The 23018-nt window shown below is 35.9% G+C and overlaps 1 protein-coding gene across 3 annotated transcripts in view; it reads left to right on the top strand.

Moving 5' to 3' along the window:
- Positions 1-23018, top strand: part of GABRB2 (gamma-aminobutyric acid type A receptor subunit beta2) — a 244512-nt gene that overhangs the window by 214708 nt on the left and 6786 nt on the right. Inside the window, exon 9 of one of the 3 annotated variants that reach the window (XM_021697992.1) lies at positions 12879-12884. The exons of the other annotated variants lie outside the window; for them this stretch is intronic. Coding sequence (XP_021553667.1) covers positions 12879-12884 — 6 coding nt within the window. The remainder of the gene's footprint in view (positions 1-12878; positions 12885-23018) is intronic. 3 annotated transcript variants of the gene reach the window in all.

A 23018-nucleotide genomic window follows, 5' to 3' on the forward strand; every position in this document is an offset into this window, starting at 1 on the left:
ACTTTATTACTTGTTGTGGTATGCATAGTAACAAGAGTCTGATAAATGGTATTAGGTAGATTCCAGGAGAAGAGATATTTGACATTTTGCCATCACTAATTTAGTCCTAGTTCCCTAAACATCCAGCCCCTACTGTGTCTGTTCTCCTAGGCTATCTTATTTGTGTTGTTGATGCTGTTCTTGTTTTTAACTCTAGCTACTCTTGTTAAAATTGAAGTAGACTGATTTGGTTGGGCAGTATTCTGGATAGAATGCTAATCATTTAGAAGAAAACATGTTTGACAGTTGGAATTTGGGTTTATGATGAAAACAATTGAAGAATATTGTATTTTTCAAAACCAAAACCAAAGTATACTGCATGATTGTTCTAGTGACTGGGTAAAGTTACATGAAAATTCAGGAAAATCCCCAGATTGTGAGGTTATTTCAAAGACAAGTTGCCTCTTTGGTGCATTCAATTTTTCAACTGATGGTTTGAAAGAGTTAATGATACTCTAATGCCATGATTTAGATCCTAATTTGTTAAGAACTCTTTCCCTATTTCCTTAAACATTATGTTAAAGAGAATGTTCAATCATTTACATTGAAATATGAATCTTAATGTCTTCTGCTTTAATGCTTTTTTTTGTTGGGTATGTCTTTATTCTGTCCTTCAAGTTCTCTTTTAAGTTCAAATTTAGTGTATGAAATAAGAACTGGTGTTCAAAAGTTTGAATAATGATCTATTAAATATGTAACCTGTAAAAACATCAAGATGTATGTGACAGTCCTCTGAGGCAATAGGGTCCACTGGGAAAATGGTGGCTTTTAGAATCAGACTGAACTGGGTTTACATTCAGGCATGGTCTTTTATGAGCTATGTGACATTAGATGTTTAACCTTTCCACCCTTCAGGTTACTCAACTGAAAACTAAAACACTAATTTCTGCCTCATGGAGCTGCTGAGGGGATTAAATGAGATAATCATGTTAAGGGCCTTATATACTACCAGACAAAGAGCACTCAATAAATAGTTGCTATTATTCTGGAGATGGTAGTAGAGAATGTATATCTTTCTCATTTTTTTCTTTTTTTTCTTAGTTCTGTTACTATATTTCTAATTATAAAACTAATTCATGATTTCTTTAATGTATAAAAGACAATGAAAACTGTCTGTAGCTCCACACCCAGGCATAATCATTGTTAAAATTGCCTTTTATTCACATGACATACTCTTATTTAAAGAATTATGCCCTGCTATTGTGTATACTGCTATTTCCACTTCCCTTTTTGTACTTCAAGTATAAATATACATCATTTCTAGTAGCTACAAGATACTTTATTGATATATGTACCGTAATTTATGTAATGAGAACCTATCGTTAGATATTTACATTGTTTCCAAGTGGTTTTCCATTATAAACAACACTAAGCATTCCATTGCTACATGTTTGTACAACCATTGATTCCTGATATACTGCTTAAAATGGAATTGCTGGGTAAAAAAAAAGTACCTGCCTTTAAAATGGTGATACATTATTGCCAAGTTGTTCCCTAGTAAAGTTCTGCTATAGTTTACATACCTACCAGCACCTTATGAGAGCGGGCAGTACACACACACACACACACACAATGTCACCCAGCCCTTAAAATGACAGACAGAAAACTGATGCCGGCGTCCAATCGAAAAAGTGTTAGGAAGTGAAGGTAGAAGAATTCAAAACCTATGTCCTCTCTATTCAAAAGCCATAGAGAATAAAACAGCAATAGAAAGAACAAAACAAAAACATCAACACTCAACTCAAACTGAAGCTCTACAGAGAGACAGAGACGCATAAGCAGGGTCAGTATTCATGCAGGCAGAATCCAGGCAAACCCACCCAAGCTATATTTGAACAAATGGGGGAGCCATTAGACACATCTAAGCAAGGAAACAGCATGGCAGCTCTGTAAGAAAACTATAAATGACTCTATCTTCTTAGGTAGAGAAAGAAAGGAAGTCAGGATGCTAAAGACAGATAACTCTTACTGGAAAAAAAAATACTTCAGGAAAAATTAAAATTTCCCTAAAAAAAGCTTTTTCTCACCAAAAATTGGAAGAGAGTATGAAACAAAAGATCAAGGATGGGATGATAAACAAGGTGCTAGGAGGTGATTAAGAAGGCAAAAATGAAGACAAAGCAATCTCTGTAGAAACTAGTAACTGAATCTAAAATAGTAAGAAAGAGAGTAAGCGTGGCAAAGAATCAATGCAGTAACACAAGAGTTCAGATTGTAGAACATCATGCCAAATGGAGAGAAGAGAGATGCAGAGAGAAAAACCACTTAGAAAAAGACATAATAAATATGTAAAACAGGTACAGGAGATTAAATATGCAGAATCATGTTGTTAGTATAGAATGGAATAAAATGGAATAGAAAAAATCTGATGTCAATAATTATAATAATGAATACTTATTGAATGCCTTTTCTGTTTTTAGACACTTTACATATATTACAACGTGACATAGTTCTTATTATTATCCTTTGTTGTAGTAATTATAATTTTACAGATGAAGAACTGAGACCCAGAGTGTGTAATTAACTTGCTTAAGGTTAGACAGCTAAGAAATGGTTGAACAGAAAATATGACTACAAGCTACACTCTTAACAAATATGCTAGACATTATATATTTATACATACCTGCAATGAAATTAATCAGTAAGCCAAAAGGATGTACTGGGTTCCAAGGTAAAAATTATACAATCTCATTTCCACCTTATTATATTCTCCTGACATTACTAAACTTCCAGTCAGAAATAGTGAATGATCTACAAGGAAGGAAAAAAAAAGTTAGGACTCAAACTACTCCATAACAATATTAAATTTTGTAAAATAATGGAAAAACATTACAGGGCTCTGAAGGGAGAAAATGTAACCTAAGAATATTATTATTGATAGATAAAGGCAAAAGAAAATAAACTATCCTCAGTATCCAACGTTTAGTGAATAGAGCATCCATGACACCTTATTTAAAAAGCTTCATATAAATAAATAAATAAATAAATAAATAAATAAATAAATAAATAAATAAATAAATAAATAAAATAAATTTAAAAAGTTTCATAAAAAAGTGTCACCCCAATTAAAGATAGTCAAAGTAAGGAACTTTAGACTAGGAAAAGCCGTGTGCTAAGCATTCAGAACTAAAGACAGCATGTCAATCTAAAGCTAAACAGCTCCAGAAATTAAAGTTACAGAATAAAAGATAATTCAATTATTTTAAAAAACTAAATACTATATAAAAAGAATAAATCAGGATATGTATTTTTGAAGAGGGAGAAAGTATTGTTCCCTAGTTCACAGCAAGGACTCGACATTTACTCTTTATCTTTAGAGTTTATGAATCAAGAAGTTGAAGATTAAGGATATGTTTAAAATTAACATAGATTATTACGACTGTGTTTCTTGAAGGGTGTACCATAGACTGCCTACATTAGGATCATCTGGGGTGCTTGCTTAAAAAGTAGATTCCACTTGAGATATCGTAAATCACAATTTTTAGTGGGACAGCTGAGGAATCTGCATTTTATCTCCCAGATCTGTCATATCCACTGAAACATGAAAGTTTAAGGATCAGGATCAGTATGATGAACTGACAATTCATCGTATACAAACCTTAGATAATAAGAAGGAGATAAAGAAAGTTGCAGATAAGACATCTAAAGCTAGATGTCAGAAGAAAAGATAAGGACAACTTAAAAGCAAATTTAGAGCATAAACTAAGGTGATAGAATTAAAACCAAACTTGTCTTAACTGCTATAACTAGAGCACCTAATCAACTTTATCAGAAGAGTAATATTCTTAGATTAAATCAAGCAACTAAACCCAACAAAATGCTATTTATTAGAGACACCTTTAAAGTAAAGGTATTGAGAAATATTCTTTGTAAAGTCATAGGCAGAACCAAATGGGGCAAATGCAAGTCTGAGGATAACTGAGGATTGGATAGTATTACTTTTTAATAGTATTAATATTATGACTATTATTAGGTTATAAGGATGAATTGGAGGTAAAAAAAATATCGACTGAGAGATATTTTATAAAAATTGCAATCCAAAATAAAGGTGTTATCATTGATTAATAATTTATATGTAATTCATAAAATTAAAATTGAAACAGCATCCAAATAAAATGATAGGAAATAAAAAGAGAAAATGATAGAAACATTACCTGAGTCATGTATTTAATAAAGTTTATTAGTTGTATAACCTCATTTTTATACAACTCATGTGTCAAAGATACAATAAAAATTAATTTGAAGAACATCTAGAAAATAATGGCAATTTAAAATACTATATAATTAATTCTAAGGGATATGGTTAAAGTAATAGTGGGAGAGTTATAGTTTCAAACACATTTCTAGCAAGTAATTTTAAAAAGTGAATTAAATGCACAATTCAAAAAGTTAAAAAAAAGATCAACAATATATCTAAAAGAAGCAGAAGGTAATTCATCAAGATCAATTATAAGTTAACAAAATAGAAAATCAAAATAAAATAATGTACAAATAAATCAGTTCTTTTAGGGACACCTGGGTGACTCAGTGGGTTGAGCATCCGCCTTCAGCTCAGGTCATGATTCCAGGGTCCTGGGATCAAGTCCCATGTCAGGCTCCTTGCTCAGCGGGGAGCCTGCTTCTCTCTCTGTCTGCTACTCCCCCTGCTTGTGCTCTCTCTCTCTCTCTGACAAATAAATAAATAAAATTTTAAAAAATAAATAAATCAGTTCTTTTAAAAAAATAAGTAAAATAGGGAAATAATTGATCAAGGAAAAGCTTATTAAAGAAGCAAAGAAGGAGCCAAAGTAGAAATTTTTTAAAGGCATAATTGTTTTTTTAAAGGTGAAATTAAAAGAAAATTATGCAAAGATCTTAGAAAATGTGGATAAAATATATGATATTCTTAGAAAATATAAATTAGCAAACTGACCTAGCAGAAAGAGAAAACAAAAACAGAGCAATTACCAAAGATAAAACTAAGAAAACTGACGAAACAATGTAACCCCACTCCAGCCAGAAGGCTTCAGCAATAAATCTTGTCAAATATTATAAGCAAATACTTCCAGTGCCAAAACCATATCTGAGAAAAACAAAAGTATATGAAAAAAAGCTATGAATCCATGAACATTTCAGTGGAGAAAAAAAAAAATCTTTAAATATCAAGTTTAACCCAAAAAATATTAAAAGCAAACTGCAACATAAGCACATACTGTTATTTCAAAATAAAATTATAATATAATTTACCATATTAATACATTGAAAAGGTGAAAATTTTTTCATCCTTTCAGTAGATTGCCAAGAGACATTCAAAGATATCTATTGATTTCAGTATTCATTTTTGGTTGTAAATTTAAAATCCCTTAGGAAATTGGGAAATGATGGGTATTTTTCTTGCTGTTTCTTTACTTCTCTTCATCTAACCAAAAGCTCTCTCTTACATTTTGTCTTAGGGTGGAAAAGTAAAGGCAGGGACAAGAAATGGATGCTTACCATCACACTATTATTTAATTTTATAAAGATTATTAGCCAGTGAAACTACATGAGAAAAAATAAGGAATGTTAGAAAAGGAGGAAAAAGGATTTCACTCTTAGCAAAAAAAAAAAGAAAAAGAAAAAATTTCAGGGAGAAACTTTTAGAAACCTTATGAGAAAGGAGAAAGGGAAGTTTTCACAGCTTTTCTATATAAAGTGTATATAAACAATAATAAAAATATTGGAAGGAAAGGAAAGAGCCCTTTTATTACTAGTAATGTTTTTGATGAAAGAAAAATTTGTTAAAAAACTTACTTTTTTAAAAAAGTTAACATTTGAAGAGAATCAGTTTTTTTCTAAATTATTCTATGAGTTTAGTGAAATCCCATTGGATGACCAATGGCTTCCTTTGAAGCTTTGATTTTTAGTGGTTTGTTTTAGAACTTTGATAGAGTAATTCTAAAGCTTTTTTAGAAGAAAAAAATACATGTGAAGAATCAGGAAAGTGAAAAAAAAATAAGAAAAGAATAGCTCTACAAGAAGTTTAAATGAATTACAAAACCAGAGTGATTAATGCAGTATAGAACTGAATCAGTGCCATCTAAATGAAGAGCACAGAAATTGTCTTAGAAACATTAGAAAATTAAATTATTAATAAAAGTATCATTTAATATCACTGGGAGATGTGAGTTATTTAATAAACAGTGGTGAGTAATTGGATGGTCTGACCATTTGGGGATATTTAAATGTAATACCATACATCTAACCCACCCCTTCCTCCAGATTAAATTCTCGATAAATTAAAGAGCTAGGTATTTTTTAAAGAGGAAAAGATACATAAAAAGCAGAAAATCATGTATAAATATTTTAATAAACATGGATTAGGTAAAATAAGACAGGAAATCTAGAATCCAGAAAAGAATAATATATTTGAGCTTGTAAAAATGTTTAATTTCTGTATTTTTCTTTTTCTCTTATCATTCTCATCAGGTAAAGCTTTTCTTTCCATAAGGAACATAGTTTTTTGTCTTTTTCTAATTACTAATTGCTTTTTAAAGCCTATGGTTATTTTCAATTAATAATCCCACTTATAAATCCCACTTTTTGAGGGGAAAAACAATCAAAATGTTTTATAATCATTTTTTTAAGATTTTTTTTTTTAATTTGAGAGAGAGAGAGAGCATCAGCAGGGGAGGAGGAGCAGAGGGACAAGCAGACTCCCTGCTGAGCTGGAAGCTGAGCTCAGGGCTGGATCCCAGGACCTCCCAGAACCCCAGGATCATGACCTGAGGCGAAGGCAGATGCTTAAGTGACTGAGCCTCCCCAGGTGTCCCTATAGTCATTTTTTTTACGCATCTGTTTCATCTGTTTATACTTTTATATGAGCAGATTCTCTTTCTCATTTTCCCTTCAACAGTATTGATTATTGATTGTTCTTCACAATTTATTAGGGGTATAATCTTATGTTAACTTGTATTTCCCACATTTCTTAAGCAATTTAATAACTTTTCATATAGTTAATGTGGTGAAATCAGCTTCCCTGTGAGTTGCCTATGGTTACTCTTTTTTTTTTTTAAGATTTTATTTATTTATTTGAGAGAGAGAGAGCATTGGGAGTGGGCAGAGGGACAAGCAGACTGCCCACTGAGTGGGGAGCCCAACACCAGTCTTGATCCTAGGACCCTGAGATCATGACCTGAGCCCAAGTCAGATGCTTAACAGACTGAGCCACCCAGGAGCCCCTTGTCTATGATCACTCTTATCCATTTCTCTTTTTTTCAGTTTCAAGAGGTCTAAATATAATAAATATACCAACCATTTATTAGTATGTGCATTGCAGATATTTTTCCCAAGTTCTCACTCATTCCATAACAAGTTTTCAATTTTTATATTGTCTAATTATTTATACTTTTGTAATTTCTGCATTTTCTGGAATGTATAAAAATTCCTCTTGAAACTCTAAGTTAGGCATATGGTCTAATGAGTTTTTCTGAAAGTTTTTTTTTTTCTTTTTCATACTTTTTGATTATTTTGTGTTTTACATTTAATCCATCTTAAATAATATATTATTGTTAGTGCAAGATAATGATCAACTTTATATTTTTCCAGGGGTAAAACCAATAGCACTAGCATTATTGTATTTTTACATGTTAAAAATCCATTTTCCCAGTGGTTACATTTGGAGAGTGGGATGGGATGATAAAAGACTTCCATTTTTCATTCTATATCTTTCTGTAGTGTTTGAACTGTTACAATGAGCGTATATTACTTTTAAAATTTAAGACAGGGTGTAAGTGTGATATATATACATATTCCCACTCAATTTGCCAGTATGAGCCTAGACCCATTTATTACAATCTCTCTTTCTTACACAGAGACACACACACTTACTCACCATACCTACCACACCCATACAGACACAAACCACACACAGATACAATTTCTACTTTTCCCAATGCTTCATATATCACCTAGCCAGAATAACTCAATTACATATAAATAGCACATTTTTGGTAATTACTGCTTATATTCTAATAATTATTGCTATCAGAAAGAAAAAGAAGGAAGGAAGGAAGCAGGGAGTAAGGAGAGGGAGAGAATGGTGTGGGCTGAATAGTAACTGGTCTGCCTTGGGAGCAGTCAAGCCCATGCTGTCTGACTTTCTTGTTGATGTTGTCACCAGTGATACAGTTAGACAAAGAGACCGCTACTGTTTTTTTTTTTTTTTTAACTTGAACATACCCATAGCAACACTGCCCATGGATCCCTGCAGATATATTTCCCCATGAAAAAATTAATCCTCTAACTTGGTGCAGCAAACTGAAATTCAGATGACTCGAGATTTAAGTTTTAATTCTGACACTTAAGCCATACTTACCATATCGAGAAGTCAACCTGTCCTGCAAAATAAGGATGTGATCTCCAAGACCTCAACCACCTTAAAAATCGTGTGGTTCTAGAATGTTTACTGAGCCTTCTTGCCTGAAATTCATTAGTTCCATAGCTTCCTTTTGATTAAACCTCCTATCACTTATTTCTACTACAAGCAATTGCTTATTAATTTAAAATTTATAAACAGTTGCACAGAGTTTATATCATACTCTGTGGTTAAAAACCGTTTTATTTTGGGTGCCTGGGTGGCCCAGTCGTTAAGCGTCTGCCTTCAGCTCGGGTCATGATGCCAGGGTCCTGGGATCGAGCCCCTCATTGGGCTCCCTGCTCGGTGGGAAGCCTGCTTCTCCCTCTCCCACTCCCCCTGCTGTGTTCCTCTCTTGCTGTCTCTCTCTCCATCAAATAAATAAATAAAATCTTAAAAAAGAAAACCATTTTATTTAATAATGTTCCTTTTGGAAAAATGTGGAAAAATGGCTATAGAGAGAAATATTATAAAACAATTTCCTGGGTTAGGAACAACTAAAAGTACTAGGAATCCAAGTCCTATTCTAAAATTAACTCATCTAAATAAGATATAATTCTTACATTGGATAAATCAGAATGTAAATTAAATGTAAGCTATAAAGAAGGTAGTAAGTAGCCAAGTAGGCAGGTCCATTAGATTATGATAATATTGTGCCCTGGTATAGTATTTATACTTTTTCAATGTGCTTCAATTATCTCAAAAATAACCAGATACATAGAGGGTAAATATAACCCATTTTATAAATGAGTAAATGGAACAGACACCTAGGCATTCACTGACGAAACACATTTTCAGGACCAAAACCTCTTGAATCTTACTGCCATGTTCTTGTCCATTGCCTGGTCAGTTTCTCTGTTGAGTCCCTTCTTTTTTTTTTTTTTTTTTTTTTAAGATTTTATTTATTTGACAAAGAGAGAGACAGCCAGAGAGGGAACACAAGCAGGGGGAGTGGGAGAGGGAGAAGCAGGCTTCCCGCAGAGTAGGGAGCCCGGTGTGGGGCTCCATCCCAGGACCGTGGGATCATGTGTTGAGTCCCTTCTTAATCAGAGAAACTGGTTATCTCCTGTCCTACAAGGAGGCCAATGTTTACCAACTATGACTCATTTCCCTTCAATCTGGTTTTTTTTGTAGAATGAGAACCACAACCAAAGAGTTAAATTTTGAAAACATATTTGTTCTGTCAGAGGGCCCGTGTTGCCAGTAAACAAAATTTTGCAAACAACAGAAAAAGTATATATATAATACTTTGTGGTTTTTCAAAGCACTAGTAATACATTACCTCTTCAGGTGCTCCATTCCATTCTAGAATTCGAAATACAGTACCACTAACATATACCAATACCATGTCGCTTAAATCGGTACTGGAAGTCAAGCACAACTTGTGGATTATTACCATAGTCTTTAAGCAAAGACATGCAATAGTTTTCAATTTTAAGACAAAGCTTCACTTTTGAAGAGCTCCTGAAGTTAGTATGATACTTACCTATACTGTAAACATATAATTTCTTTCCTTTTCTCCTTAATAAAAACCTGCCAGTAAATTAATGTATTTTGTAGTTTTAAAAATCTCAGATTTTAGAGGTGCATGGGTGGCTCAGTCATTAAGCATCTGCCTTCGGCTCAGGTCATGGTCCCAGGGTCCTGGGATGGAGCCCAGCATCGGGCTTCCTGCTCGGCGGGAAGCCTGCTTCTCCCTCTCCCACTCCCCCTGCTTGTGTTCCCTCTCTCGCTGTGTCTCTCTCTGTCAAATAAATAAATAAAATCTTGAAATAAATAAATAAATAAAAATAAAATCTCAGATTTTAGGAAATGTAGTAACAGTTGTAGTATAATGAATACAATTATTACTCAGAAAACTCTGGAAAGATTATGAATTGTTGAAAAATAGAAAACTGTGTGTTCCATGGGCAGCTCTGGGAATTAAGGACTGGCATTAAATTTTTATTAACCATCTTTCTATTAATATTAAATTATTTAAAAACAAAACAAAACAATTAAAGAACCTCCAGCAAGTCTTGTGATCCTAAAGAAATTAGGAGTTTTTTATGGCCTCTGCTGAGAAAAGGTTTACAGAATTGCTTGATGCTTGTTTAATTTTGGCAAAGAGCACCAAGAGACATAACAAAAATGGAACCTGACATAGTTTTGAAATCTCCCTCAGCAATAAATAAGCTGTCTCTTTGCCTCTCAATACTACTACTAACTTCTGCTGTAGAAAATTTCTGGAAGCTGAACCAGCTTCAAAGACCCCATAGCCAGTTTCTTCCACTGAGTCCCAGATACTGCTATGACTCCCTAGCGGGGTAAGCATCTCTGAATCCTGGAGCGCAAGCCTGCTAACCCAGGTGCCACCCTGAGAGTGCACTGTGGTAAGAGTCCTCAACAGTGAATACTGCTTTCTGAAGCATTTCACATTTCCTCACTCATGTCAGGGTTGTTTACTTCAGCAGTTGAGAATGTTGGTCCCCTGATGCCAGCAACATGGGCTGCATTCCTGTGAGAGTCTTTCAGATACACGTTGCTCGCTTCACTGTAGCCAGCTGCAGGGCAGCCTTAAACTTTTCTCACAAGGGACAAGATTTAGAAGGAACATCACAAATGTGTTGATCATTCAGCAAGTTTATCAAATTATTGCTCTTGGAGAGTACCACAGCTGTTAAGAGCACAGACATACCCTGCTTCATCAAACCTACTTGATTCTGAATTTGAGACCGTCCTGTGTTTAAGCCCCATAATTCTCACTTATTAGATATGTCAGCGTGAGAAAGCTCTCTGAGCCTCAGTTTCCTAATTTGTAAAATAGGGCTGACTGTTCTACCCTCAAAAGATAGTTTTAAGGATTGCAGGAGGAAATATGAGGAAGTACTTGGAAAGTAAGCATTTCTTAAGCACTAACCTCAAAATTGATGTCTATCGTGAAAAGGATTGCAACCTCAAAATTGATGTCTATTGTGAAAAGGATTGCAAGGGCAGAACTCTGACTTTTCCCATTTCTCAAGATTTGTTTCTAAATTCAGAAGCACTGTCTCCATCAGTCTGATGGAACAGTCCACTGCCCCTATAATATTCTTTTAAATTATGTGACATAATCAGAATGAATAGTACATAGTATACATGATACATGCTACTGAGTTTCTTGCTACTGAGGTGTTAATTTTAAATGCACCTTCTGGAAAAGCTTCACAGAGTAAAAGACACATTCCATTTCAGGGGAAACAAAAGAGCAAGGAGCTCTTCTATCCTGCCAGGATATACATAGCTATTACAGAATAACAGTATTTTAACCCTTAAAAGAATATGAATTGATCTTCTCATTTTATAAATGAAGAAACTGATACCCAGAGAAATAGACTGACTAGTCCACGGACACAAAGCAGTTAAATAACAAAGACCCCAATTCTGTGGCATAACCTGCCCATTGTGCCGCACTGCCTTTCACTCCCTGACTTGACAATACATAATAATTTGATCTGCATCCTTCCTCAATCCCTTGCATTTTTCAACAAAGTACTCTGACAAATATTAGTAAACAGGAAACCATTCTGGTGCATTGGAAATTGTTCCATCCTGCTCCTACCCAGTATGTAACATTGAACAAAGCACTTATGAACCACTACTAATATATCTAAAAAACTAACATTTACCAAGAGTTTACAAGTGCTTTACTTGAATTTTTACCATCCACTGTCCCATAGTAGCATTTTATAGGGGGTCATCCTCAGACTACAACATCAGAATCACCAATACTTTAGGAAATGCGGAACCCCAGCCCATTCCTGGATTTATTGAATCAGAATTTCTGATGACCCAAGAATTTAAATTTTAGCACATTCTCCAAACGATTCTGATGCTCATGAAAGTTTGAAGCTTATTGAGTTACTAGATACTCTTACAGTCCTCTAAAATTTTAACGATGACAAAAGCTGAGGTCCAGAGAGAAATAACATATTCAGTCACACAGCTAGTGAGTTGCAAACCTGGGATTTCAACCAGGTCTTTTATTATTATTATTATTATTATTATTATTATTATTATTATTATTTATTATTATTATCTGAGGTTTTTCAATATTTGACACAGAGTCTAGCTGATATTCTTTAGCAAAGCATCAGCTTAGATTTGATATTCTTTTTTTAACATTTTATTTTATTTTATTTTATTTTATTATGTTATGTTAATCACCATACATTACATCATTAGTTTTTGATGTAGTGTTCCATGATTCATTGTTTGCATATAACACCCAGTGCTCCATGCAATATATGCCTTCCTTAATACCCATCACTGGACTAACCCATCCCCCCACCCCCTCCCCTCTGAAACCCTCAGTTTGTTTCTCAGAGTCCATAGTCTCTCATGGTTCATCTCCCCCTCCAATTTCCCCCCTTCATTTTTCCCTTCCTGCTATCTTCTTCTTCTTCTTCTTTTTTTTTTTTTAACATATAATGTATTATTTGTTTCAGAGGTTCAGGTCTGTGATTCATCAGTCTTACACAATTCACAGCACTCACCATAGCTCTTTCCTATCTCCTTAAATTCATAATTTCTTCATTTCCTAACTCAACCTACAGCCTGCATTTTGTAAAGTTAAATCATTTACTGTCCACCATCATTAGCAGATCTCAGAGCCAAGGGTTCTTTGGTGTTAAGATGGAACAGAGAGATGTTTGATAAGGTTGTGTCAGATTAATAGCAGTCTCCCAACAAGGGTTGGGTTGTGAGAGTGGATGGTGCATTTGGCAAATTCTCACTGCAGTAATTCACTGTGTAATTGACTAAATGTATAGGAATTGTTGGCCACCGCTGGACAGGGATCCCTGGTTGAAGTGGATTTAATTGCTCCCTCTCCAGTTCACTGTCCCCCTGGGGTTTATCAAATCAAGTCAGTACCTTGATTGTGATTAATTCAGCATTCTGAAAAGGGAGCACAAAAAATTACCAGTGAACTCCTCTACCCCTTTACCGTATAGACGTTGAAGACCTGGCTTAGCAGCCTTGAAGAGCTACCCAAGATCCTTAAAAAATTCCTTTTTTTTTTTTTCAGTCCTACAGTCATTGACTTTGAGAACTTTAAGGGAATCTAAGAGATGATGTAACCCAGTGCTTCGCAATCTTTAATGTGCATCAAAGTTATCTACATATCTTGCTCAAGTGCAGATTCTTATTCTGTAGGTCTAGGGTGAGGCTTGAGATTCTGCACTTCTAACAAACTTCCCGGTGATGCCAGAGCTGTTGAGCTCCGGACCACACTCAATAGCAAGGAGCTAGCCCAGGGAATGCAAATGAGTCCCAACCCTGAAGGAGTATTGGCTGCTGCCTTAAGAACTAGACTGAAGGTTCTATAGTTGACGCGGGAACCAGCTGGTCCATTTGCCTGGTTTGTGCCTCTCTCGGGTGTAAGGATAAGGATAGGGTGTAAGGACATCATTTTTTGTGGTTTTTAATTAACACTTCCTTTTCCTTGTAGTTGCATTTTTTAGTTCCTTTTTTTAAAATTGAGGTATAATTGACCTAACATTATATTAGTTTCAGGTTTGCAACATAATGATTGTTATTTGTATATATTGCAAAATGATTGTCATAAGTTCAGTTAACATCCATCACTGTACATACTTACAATTTTTTTCTTGTGATGTCTCATTTTTTTTAAAAGATTTTATTTATTTGACAGAGAGAGACACAATGAGAGAGGGGACACAAGCAGGGGGAGTGGGAAAGGGAGAAGAAGGCTTCCTGCGGAACAGGGAGTCCAATGCGGGGCTCGATCCCAAGACCCTGAGATCATGACCTGAGCCGAAGGCAAACGCTTAACGACTGAGCCACCCAGGCACCCCATGATATCTCATTTTTATATGCAGACAAAGAAACCCAGAAATGTCAGTAACTTCCACAGGGTCATATAAGCTAGTTAGTGGTAGAGCTGGGACTAACTAAAGCTGGAACCTAAACCTAGGTTTCTCTCTCTGAGTTGCACAATTTAATCACAGATTGCATGTGAAGCTGTTTTAAAATATCTTTCCTCAGTTCTGTCACTGGCAGAGCAAGCCACAGAGTACAGTTTGGATTCAAGAAGCCAAAAGTCAAGTTCAGCCTCTGAAAAGTTCTGCAACTTTGGGAAAAGAATTTCTCTGTGTCTCAATTTTGTTAATCTGCGAGATGATAAGTCCTTGCCTGGCCTTTCAGATTCCTTCTGACATTGTAGAAGGCAATGAAATAAAAGGCATGAAAGCCATTTGATAAAACATAAGTAACTTAAATAAATGGAGGGCATTTTTATTAAAATTACTGTAGGATCACATTATTCTTACAGGATTATTGATTTTGGAAAACTGTCTCTATATTTCTATATATCTATATTTTATATAGATAAAAACATATATATACTTACATATATAAAAATATACATGAATAATACATGATCTTACTATTGTCCTATGTTGAATTTTATCTGACATTATTGAAATTACTATTTTGAACTTTATTAATGATACCTTTTTGATTTTCTACCTGCCTTTTTTTTTTTTAAAGATTTTATTTATTTGACAGAGAGATAGAGAGAGAACACAAGTAGGCAGAGGGAGAGGGAGAAGCAGGCTCCCCACAGAGCGGGGAGCCCGATGCGGGACTCGATCTCAGGACGCTGGGATCATGACCTGAGCCGAAGGCAGCCACTTAACCGACTGAACCACCCAGGCGCCGGATTTTCTACCCGCCTTTAATGTATCTGGTCTGTGCAAGCATGCATAGAGGCATGGGAAGTGAAAGAGAGAGAGAAAGAGATATCAAGCAAGCCAGCCAAAATCTTGTCAGTGATATCTTGTTCTGGGCTGCCAGTAGCAACAAGGCTCCATGTTTCTTTATTCACATCCAGAAGGAAAGATGGGGACTTTTTTTTTTTTTTTAACCCAAAATCCTCCAGTAAACCTTTCTTTTCTTTTCATTGGTTCAGTTGCCTTATGCCCTCCCATTCCTGAACTAGTCCCTGGAAGGGGAGGGGGAACACCAAGGCTGGTTTATAGCAATCAGGCCCACATCTGGAACAGAGGATCAGTCTCTCCCATTGTTACAACGGGTGGGATAGATTTAGCCACAGTCCACTACAGAGGTTAATGGGGAAATAGAAAGAATTCGTTTTACCTACCTATGTAAACCAGCAAATTTACATTTTCTTCCCCAGTTGAGAAATGTTAAAGTTGTAAGTACTGTAACCATGTTACCTTTTGTTACACACCTAATTGTATGCAGGACATGAGGGTAGGCTCCTTAAGTATCTTGTCTCCAGATTAAAACAAACCATCATATAGTGTGCTTTTATTTTGAAGAGGAGGTGATATAACCTCATTTTAAAGATGAGAAACCTGAGGCTCAACTAAGCTATGGAGCTTGACCAAGGGCACAGCAGAGAAGCTAGAAAACAAAGCTGATTTCAAAACTCATGCCTTTAAGACTTAACTAACTATATATATGTTCTGAAATTTAACATAGTGCTGCACAAAGATGATCTACAGAATATAATTTCATATCATCTCTACATCGTAATGAAACTCTCATTATAAATGCATTTAATTGTGGAAAGAAACTCATTTCCCGTAAGTTAGAGAAGACAGAAATAAATCTGAAAACTTAGCTTTGCTGATGGGTGCAAGCTCTCCCTTCCCCAAATTTTACTGATCCTGTTGGCAAAAACAAAATGGAACGTTCTGAGTCGCCTCTTGCCTCTGCCCACTATAAAGACGAAGAACCAAACAAAATTAAGCATTAGGAAGAAATATTATTCAGTTTCTTGTATTAGTGAATAATGAGGTTTCTCAACGTTAGACGCTTTCCCGGACACTGGAAGATTCACACAGCCCAAAACCAACAGGAAGCTCACTGCCAAAGGGCTGTAGCCAAGAGCAGTATGGGTGTCTTGCTGCATTCATTCGTTTCTTTTTTTTTTTTTTTAAAGATTTTATTTATTTATTTGACAGAGAGAGACACAGCGAGAGAGGGAACACAAGCAGGGGGAGTGGCAGAGGGAGAAGCAGGCTTCCCGCAGAGCAGGGAGCCCGATGTGGGACTCGATCCCAGGACCCTGGGATCATGACCCGAGCTGAAGGCAGTCGCTTAACCAACTAAGCCACCCAGGCGCCCCATTCATTCGTTTCTTAAAGAGTACTTGAGCAAGTGCTCTGTGTGGTCTTCTGTCACCACCTCCATAGCTGTTTTAATTCAAAAACTGGTGTACCATCCCAAACCTCTCCTGGCCATGATGTGACATTAGTTCAATTCCCCTATTTCTATCTAATGTCTCATGAAGTCTTCCACATTATCTTTAGTATGCGCTCTCCAGAGTCTCTGCCTCCCTCACCTGTCCCTGACTTAGAACTTTCTCCTCTCTGATGAAAGTTCCGTTCCATGAGTTTATCATATAGGGCACTGTTTCAGGTACTTTATATGAATTCTCTCATTTAATCCTTATAATCACCTAATAAGGCTGACATTGTTTTACCTATTTTACAGTTGAGAAGTTGAGAGTTTGGATATTTGTACTAGCTTATTTTAAAATCTAACGTGAGTCCCTCTCACTTCACAAAGTGGCTCTTTCTCAAAAGAAGTAAAATCAAAGTTAGCAGGAAAGGTCCAGAGGGAAAAGATGAGATCCCTCAAGCTGTCTAACTTGGCACTTACTGAATATAATGTTGTGTAGACAAAGGGCTCCCCCCCTGTCTACCTTCCCCCTTTCTTTCTCTTCCCCTGCCTGATAGGTCTGACTCTCTCTTTATAAAGTCTCAGTGCCATATTTATCGTCCCCGCCTTCTCTGAGCTCAGGCCATTATCTCTTATTTGACCACTGCCCCTGCCCCATTCACTGTTCCTTCCGCTGCACGGTGCATATTCATATTCCTAAATGTCTCCCCCTCAAAACAAGAGGGAATTTTACCCTCTCAAAGGAACATATAAATCCTAGTGTACCATCAATCTTTAGTGTGGTGACTCTGAAATAGGACTGTCTGGGTTCAAATTTCAGATCCCTTATTTACTCATTGTGTTACTCTCTGCAAGTGACTTAAATTTTTAGTCTCAGCAGGCTTATCTATGAAATGAGAGTTGTTAATAAGAGTACCTACCATAAAGGAGTGTGGTGAGGAATACATGCCATAACCCGTGTAGAATGCTTATAACTACCTGGGATATAGTATACAGGCCCACTAAATATTGACTACAAATATTACCTGCGAATTCAACTGATACTTCTTGAGTCCCCATGCAACATGCTCCTTGCCCTCACAGGGACCACATCTTAAAGGGAGGATACACTTTCAACAGACATCTGTGGAAATAATACATAAGCGAAAATAAAGGCAGTGAGGGAAATGTCTTCATTGCTATGAAAGCATATTTCAGAGGACCTGACAGAGTGGTGTATGATCAAGGAAGACTCCTCAATGGAAAGAACATTTTTGAACTGAGCTGTGAAAGATGCAAGATACATACGAGTAAGGAAGGATGAATATGGATCCCCTTACTCCCTATTATCTGATGACACAAATGTTAGAAATTCCATGGTCCTATTAAGAAACCATGTGGAGTTTATAAATACTTTTGTTGTAATTAGATATTTGCCATTCGTATTTGTTACGAACACATTTGTTCTGTAATCATACTGCCCTTAACATCAGTTATTTTGCTTTTGTTCTATACAGTGGGTACATGCTGACAAGTTATTTGGACTACACCACTCTTTAATTACTGCTGAGTCACTTTTCCCTGGTGTATTTTTTTAAGCACAGGTACTAGATCCAGTGCTCTTTAGTGCTAAATATGTGTCTCAACTCCCACTCATAGGATTCCATAATCAGTGTGAATCCGTGTACCCTCCCCATCCAGCCCACTTCTGTTCAAGAGACCCATTTCAGCACCACTTTCATGCCCCCTGCCATTCAAGAACCAAACTAAACTTTAAATCCATAGAAGCAAAGGTCACTGGCTGTGTTCCCGGCATCTCTGGGGAGCTGAATATGCTGCTCCTTTCTGTTACCCTTTTGCTACATGTTCACTGGAATCCTGCCTATTTGGTCTGCATTAGATCAGCTTTCTGGCATCTTAGCCAAATTAAATGAAAAACAATAGGAGGCAGTGAGTAACGTTCTGTGGAGGGAGAAAGTGTCTCTGATACATACATAGGAGTGGAGCTGGTAATAGTCTAGATGGCTTGTTTTTGTTTGGTTAGAGTAGGCTAATTCTCTTTTTTGAGTCAATATCTTACAAAGGGAGGGAACTATCAGATTTTTACCTGCATTAAAACCTTGGTGCCTTGACTAAGGAGACAGAAACAAAAACTACTTTGCTTCTATATAACAGATAGAAGCAGATGCTAATTTCCCTCTGACACAGAAGTGAAGCAATAGCAATGAGTGGTTTTGTATGCCCAAACTCCTCCTCATAGCTTATGGGACAAGTTGGGTTTCAAAACCCAGTAGCAAGAGAAAACCATGGGTCTCCCAATGACCTGGGATAATTATGGATCACACCTTTAAGTCAAATGTCACCTGCCAGTGAGTCTTGAAATTTGACCTGATCAATTGTCACATTTTTAATTCACTGTTCTGGGCTTTGGAAGCTAGAAAAGCCACCCCTTTTCCCTCTTAGGAACATGCACTGTTATCACCCTTGAGCCCCAGAGGGAAAATGTAGCTCCTCTTTTGCTAAAGTTTATCCATTTTTCTCCTGCTCCCTATCCTTGTGCATTAGAAACACTTGACTGGCATGTTTGCTGCCTTGCAGAAAGAAACCAAAACAAATGCCCTCTATGGTATTAGTTAAAAATGGATTGGGAAATTGTGAATTACTAGTTACATGTTGTGTATAAAAATCTTTAACAAGTCATCACCCATAGTGCTTTGAGTTGTATGAACCAGCTAATAAAAAGATTAGATCAATTGTTTCTCTCTAGCTTGGGACTTGAGCCAATTATTCAGATGGAAATTGAACTGGAACAAACCTTTGCCTCTTAGGACATGAGTTTCAGGTGTTAAATCTTCTTTGCATTATCAGGATTGGGTGGGCAAATTCTCACATCTACCTCTGAAATTTATCAAAATAAGACTCTGGGCTTATGTAAGCTCATTTTAAACCTGGCTCCATTCCACACATCCTAAGGATCTATAGTAATTCAAGGCAAGTCCCTCCTTTGGATGGAAGAAATGTCCATTAAAATTAATAGGTTGTGAATACAGTTTCTTTCACTTCTTCCAGCTTCAGGGAATTTCAATATGATTCCAATCTTTTATATTTTTCCCATACAATTAAAATGACTCCTGACTTTCAACTTTAGTTGAAACTAGTAGCTTTATTTATTAAATTAAGAAGAACCCAGAGAGAATTCTATCAGCCTTCTAAAAGAAATTAGTCAATTCATCATATATTTTATTAATTTTACTTTATTATTAAATGTAGCAATTTGAATGTAGTCTCATTTCCCCAAAATTTAGCATTCACCCTTCAATCTCAATCCAAATGTTATTTTTAAAAATACGTGATCTGTCATTTACATTTCATTCTTAATGAATTCCACATAAATTAACACATATATGGAAAGGAATCATTTTCCAAGAGAAATAAATTTGATTCCGTGAAAGTAAAAGCCTGGAAGAGATTAAGCCACAAAAAATTAAGAAGGCTACTTAGGAAGTTCAGAAACAGATACTACAGAGTTTTTCACAGCAAGGCCCTACGTGGTTAGGAAAACAAGTACAATACTAGCACTAGATCTGGATCACAGATCTTCCTTTGAAGGAAGCTCCAGAACTATAGGGTTTTTGCTAGGCAAATTTTCCGTATGCATTATTCCTATGTTATGCCATGAATTTTTTAAAAAGGCAATAAAGCAGTTCGTAATTATAGACTAAATGGAACTGAAAGGCTACGTTTTTATAAATTATACCTACAGTGACTGATGTAGCAGCCCATAGGCTGAATCCTTGGATGTGATTTTGACCACTATGGTGATGTTTGTTTAAAAATTTGGATTTAAATGTCCTTCAGGCAGGCCTGTTTTTTTAGTCTAGTTCATTACAAGGCCAACTTCTTCCTATTCTCCATTACACCTGCTTCACACTTTTATATGATCTCCCTAGCCAGATTTGAATGTGTGATCCTAGACTTAGTCTAACCCTCTAGTAACTCTATTTAGCAAGTTTTATTTTGAATACTTACTTCGTATCAACTATAGTGGTCAGCTTTAGGAATATATAAGCAGAATCTTTCCACATTGTGATGACTATAGAGTAGGATTTCCTTAACAGGGAATCAGTTTACTAAGCAAACCTTGAGGTATGCACTCATATGATCTACCTATGAAAAATTAAAAATTGAACAACTAAACAGCAATAACTAGACTTACCCATATCCTTTACATAAGTATTTCTCCTCATGTGAAAATAGTAGAGAAAATACAAGATTTGAATTTGCAAACATAAATTTAAATGACTGCTTTACCAGTTAATAAACTTTAAGCTACCTATGAACTTCTGGATTTTGATGGGAAGGGTTGTTTACAAAATGCTGATAGGGCTAACTTTATCCTCATAATGTGGTTGTGAGATTTCAAACACTTCACAACAGCATAACAGAATAAAAAAAAAGAGTAGAAATCTCAGTTCTTTTTTTTTTTTTCCTACAGTTATTAAAAAAAATGACCACCCTCCTGCAACTACCTGGGTAGTTCAGCAGTATTTTCCTATATTTATGTTCCAGATCTAAACTCCATATTTGGTTACTATTTCCCCATTTACTTTGGTGGAGGGATTCAACAAAGATATTGGCCTTTTCTTGCTCTCTTAGAATCTCCATTTCATTTTCTAGTTGGGTGAACTTTCTTTCACCTCTTAGAATACCAAATGCATGTTAGGTGGTTTCTGAGTGTTTTTCCTTTGGAAAGTGTGTTTTGGATATTCTCAGGGGGTTAACAGTTCATTGCCTTAGCATTTCAAGTTACTCAGGTTACTGTCATTTCATGGAAGATAAAACAAGATCTCCTACCCAACTAGTCACAGCAATTGGAAATTGCAGAGCTAGGATTTCTCGGAGTTTTGCAATTTCTCACTCTTCTCTTGATGATATGAGTAGTGAACTGGGATTTAAAATAGCCCCATCTCACATCCCAAGATAAGCATGTGATGCTCCTGGCCACTGAGGGATGTGATTTGTTTTTCTGTATAAGATTATAGGACAAGGACATTCTTCCAGAGGACACACCTGTCATTGGGAAAGGTGCAGAAAAGGGAGCAAGAAAACTGAAACTAGACCTGGAATTAACAAATTATATAAAAATAATGTCCACTCATCATTGTTTAATGTGATATCTTTTAAGCAAAATGGAACTGTTAATCAAAGCATGTTCTGTTCCTTGATGGGAAAAAAAAATGTTGGGTTGAGAAATGGAAAGAAGGAAGAGAAAACCTCTGAATCCAAATGTTAAACATGAATTTACCCTTGTTTGAACCATCAGCACACTGGTCAGTCTGAGAAATAAGTCAGCAGAGAGGTCCATCCTTCTACCCAATAGAATGGCTGATTCAATCAGTGTGCAAACTGCCTTATTCACAGAGATTCATTCATAGGAGGCTCTGGAATGCTGGAGTAAATAAATCAGTCTGTTTCTCAGAATTTCAGCATTTCCTTCTTGATTGATAAGCAAAATAACTCCAGGTAAAGCACAATTTTCAGATGGATTGCTGAACGGGAAACAGGAGACTTTATTCACACTGGCCTGCTTAATAGGGCCTCTCCAAAAACCCTTGTCAGGAAGGGACACTTGTGAGTTAAAGTTCAAGATGAGAAAGCAGATAGTGTAGACACTTGGACTAAAGCAAGGCCTCGGCATAGCTCTTAAAAAGGCAATTTATCTGGGGAGAATGGCAGTTTATTCACTAGTCTCTCTTCCTTCTCTTTCCCTTCATTTACTTTTGCTTCCTTCTCTCTCTTGTTTTAAGTACTACCAACAAATTTCTCATGGCTTGAGTAAGTAAAAATACCAAGAAATGAAAATTTGATAAATATTTTGTTATGTTTTCCAGAGCAATAGAAATTGCTACATGATCTTTCTGGTTAAAGGGAAGCTAGGTCTTGTTAATCTCCTAATCAGAAAAAGGACAGTTTACGTGTTTTCTCCTGTGTCTCACTGCTCATGTGAAGAAAAAGGCAATTAGGAAATCCACCTGCACAAGCCTGGAAAGGTTGGTGTGGAGGCCCAATTTCAAAGATTAGCTAAATCAGGTGACAATTGCTATTCCTTCCATTTTCTGGAATGTCTGCACCTAAATACACCCCAATAGAGAGATGGCATTTCAAGACAGAACTCCTAATTGAAGAAAGTCTCAAGATATGCAATTGTATTGTTTGATCATTAGAAGTAGGAACCTTGGAACAAATAGATGAAGTGCCAGTACATTCCATACCAACTGTGCAACTCTGGGCAGATCACTAATTATCCAAAATTCTCATCCTCCTCATTTTCAAAATGAGATTAGAAATAACTTTCTCATAGGGTTATTGTCCAAGATGAAGTATCACAACTGTGTAAAGCCTTTACTACAATGCTTACCTACAGAAAATAATAAAT

The sequence above is a fragment of the Neomonachus schauinslandi genome, chromosome 7 (assembly GCF_002201575.2).
Source record: "Neomonachus schauinslandi chromosome 7, ASM220157v2, whole genome shotgun sequence".
NCBI lineage: Eukaryota > Metazoa > Chordata > Mammalia > Carnivora > Phocidae > Neomonachus > Neomonachus schauinslandi.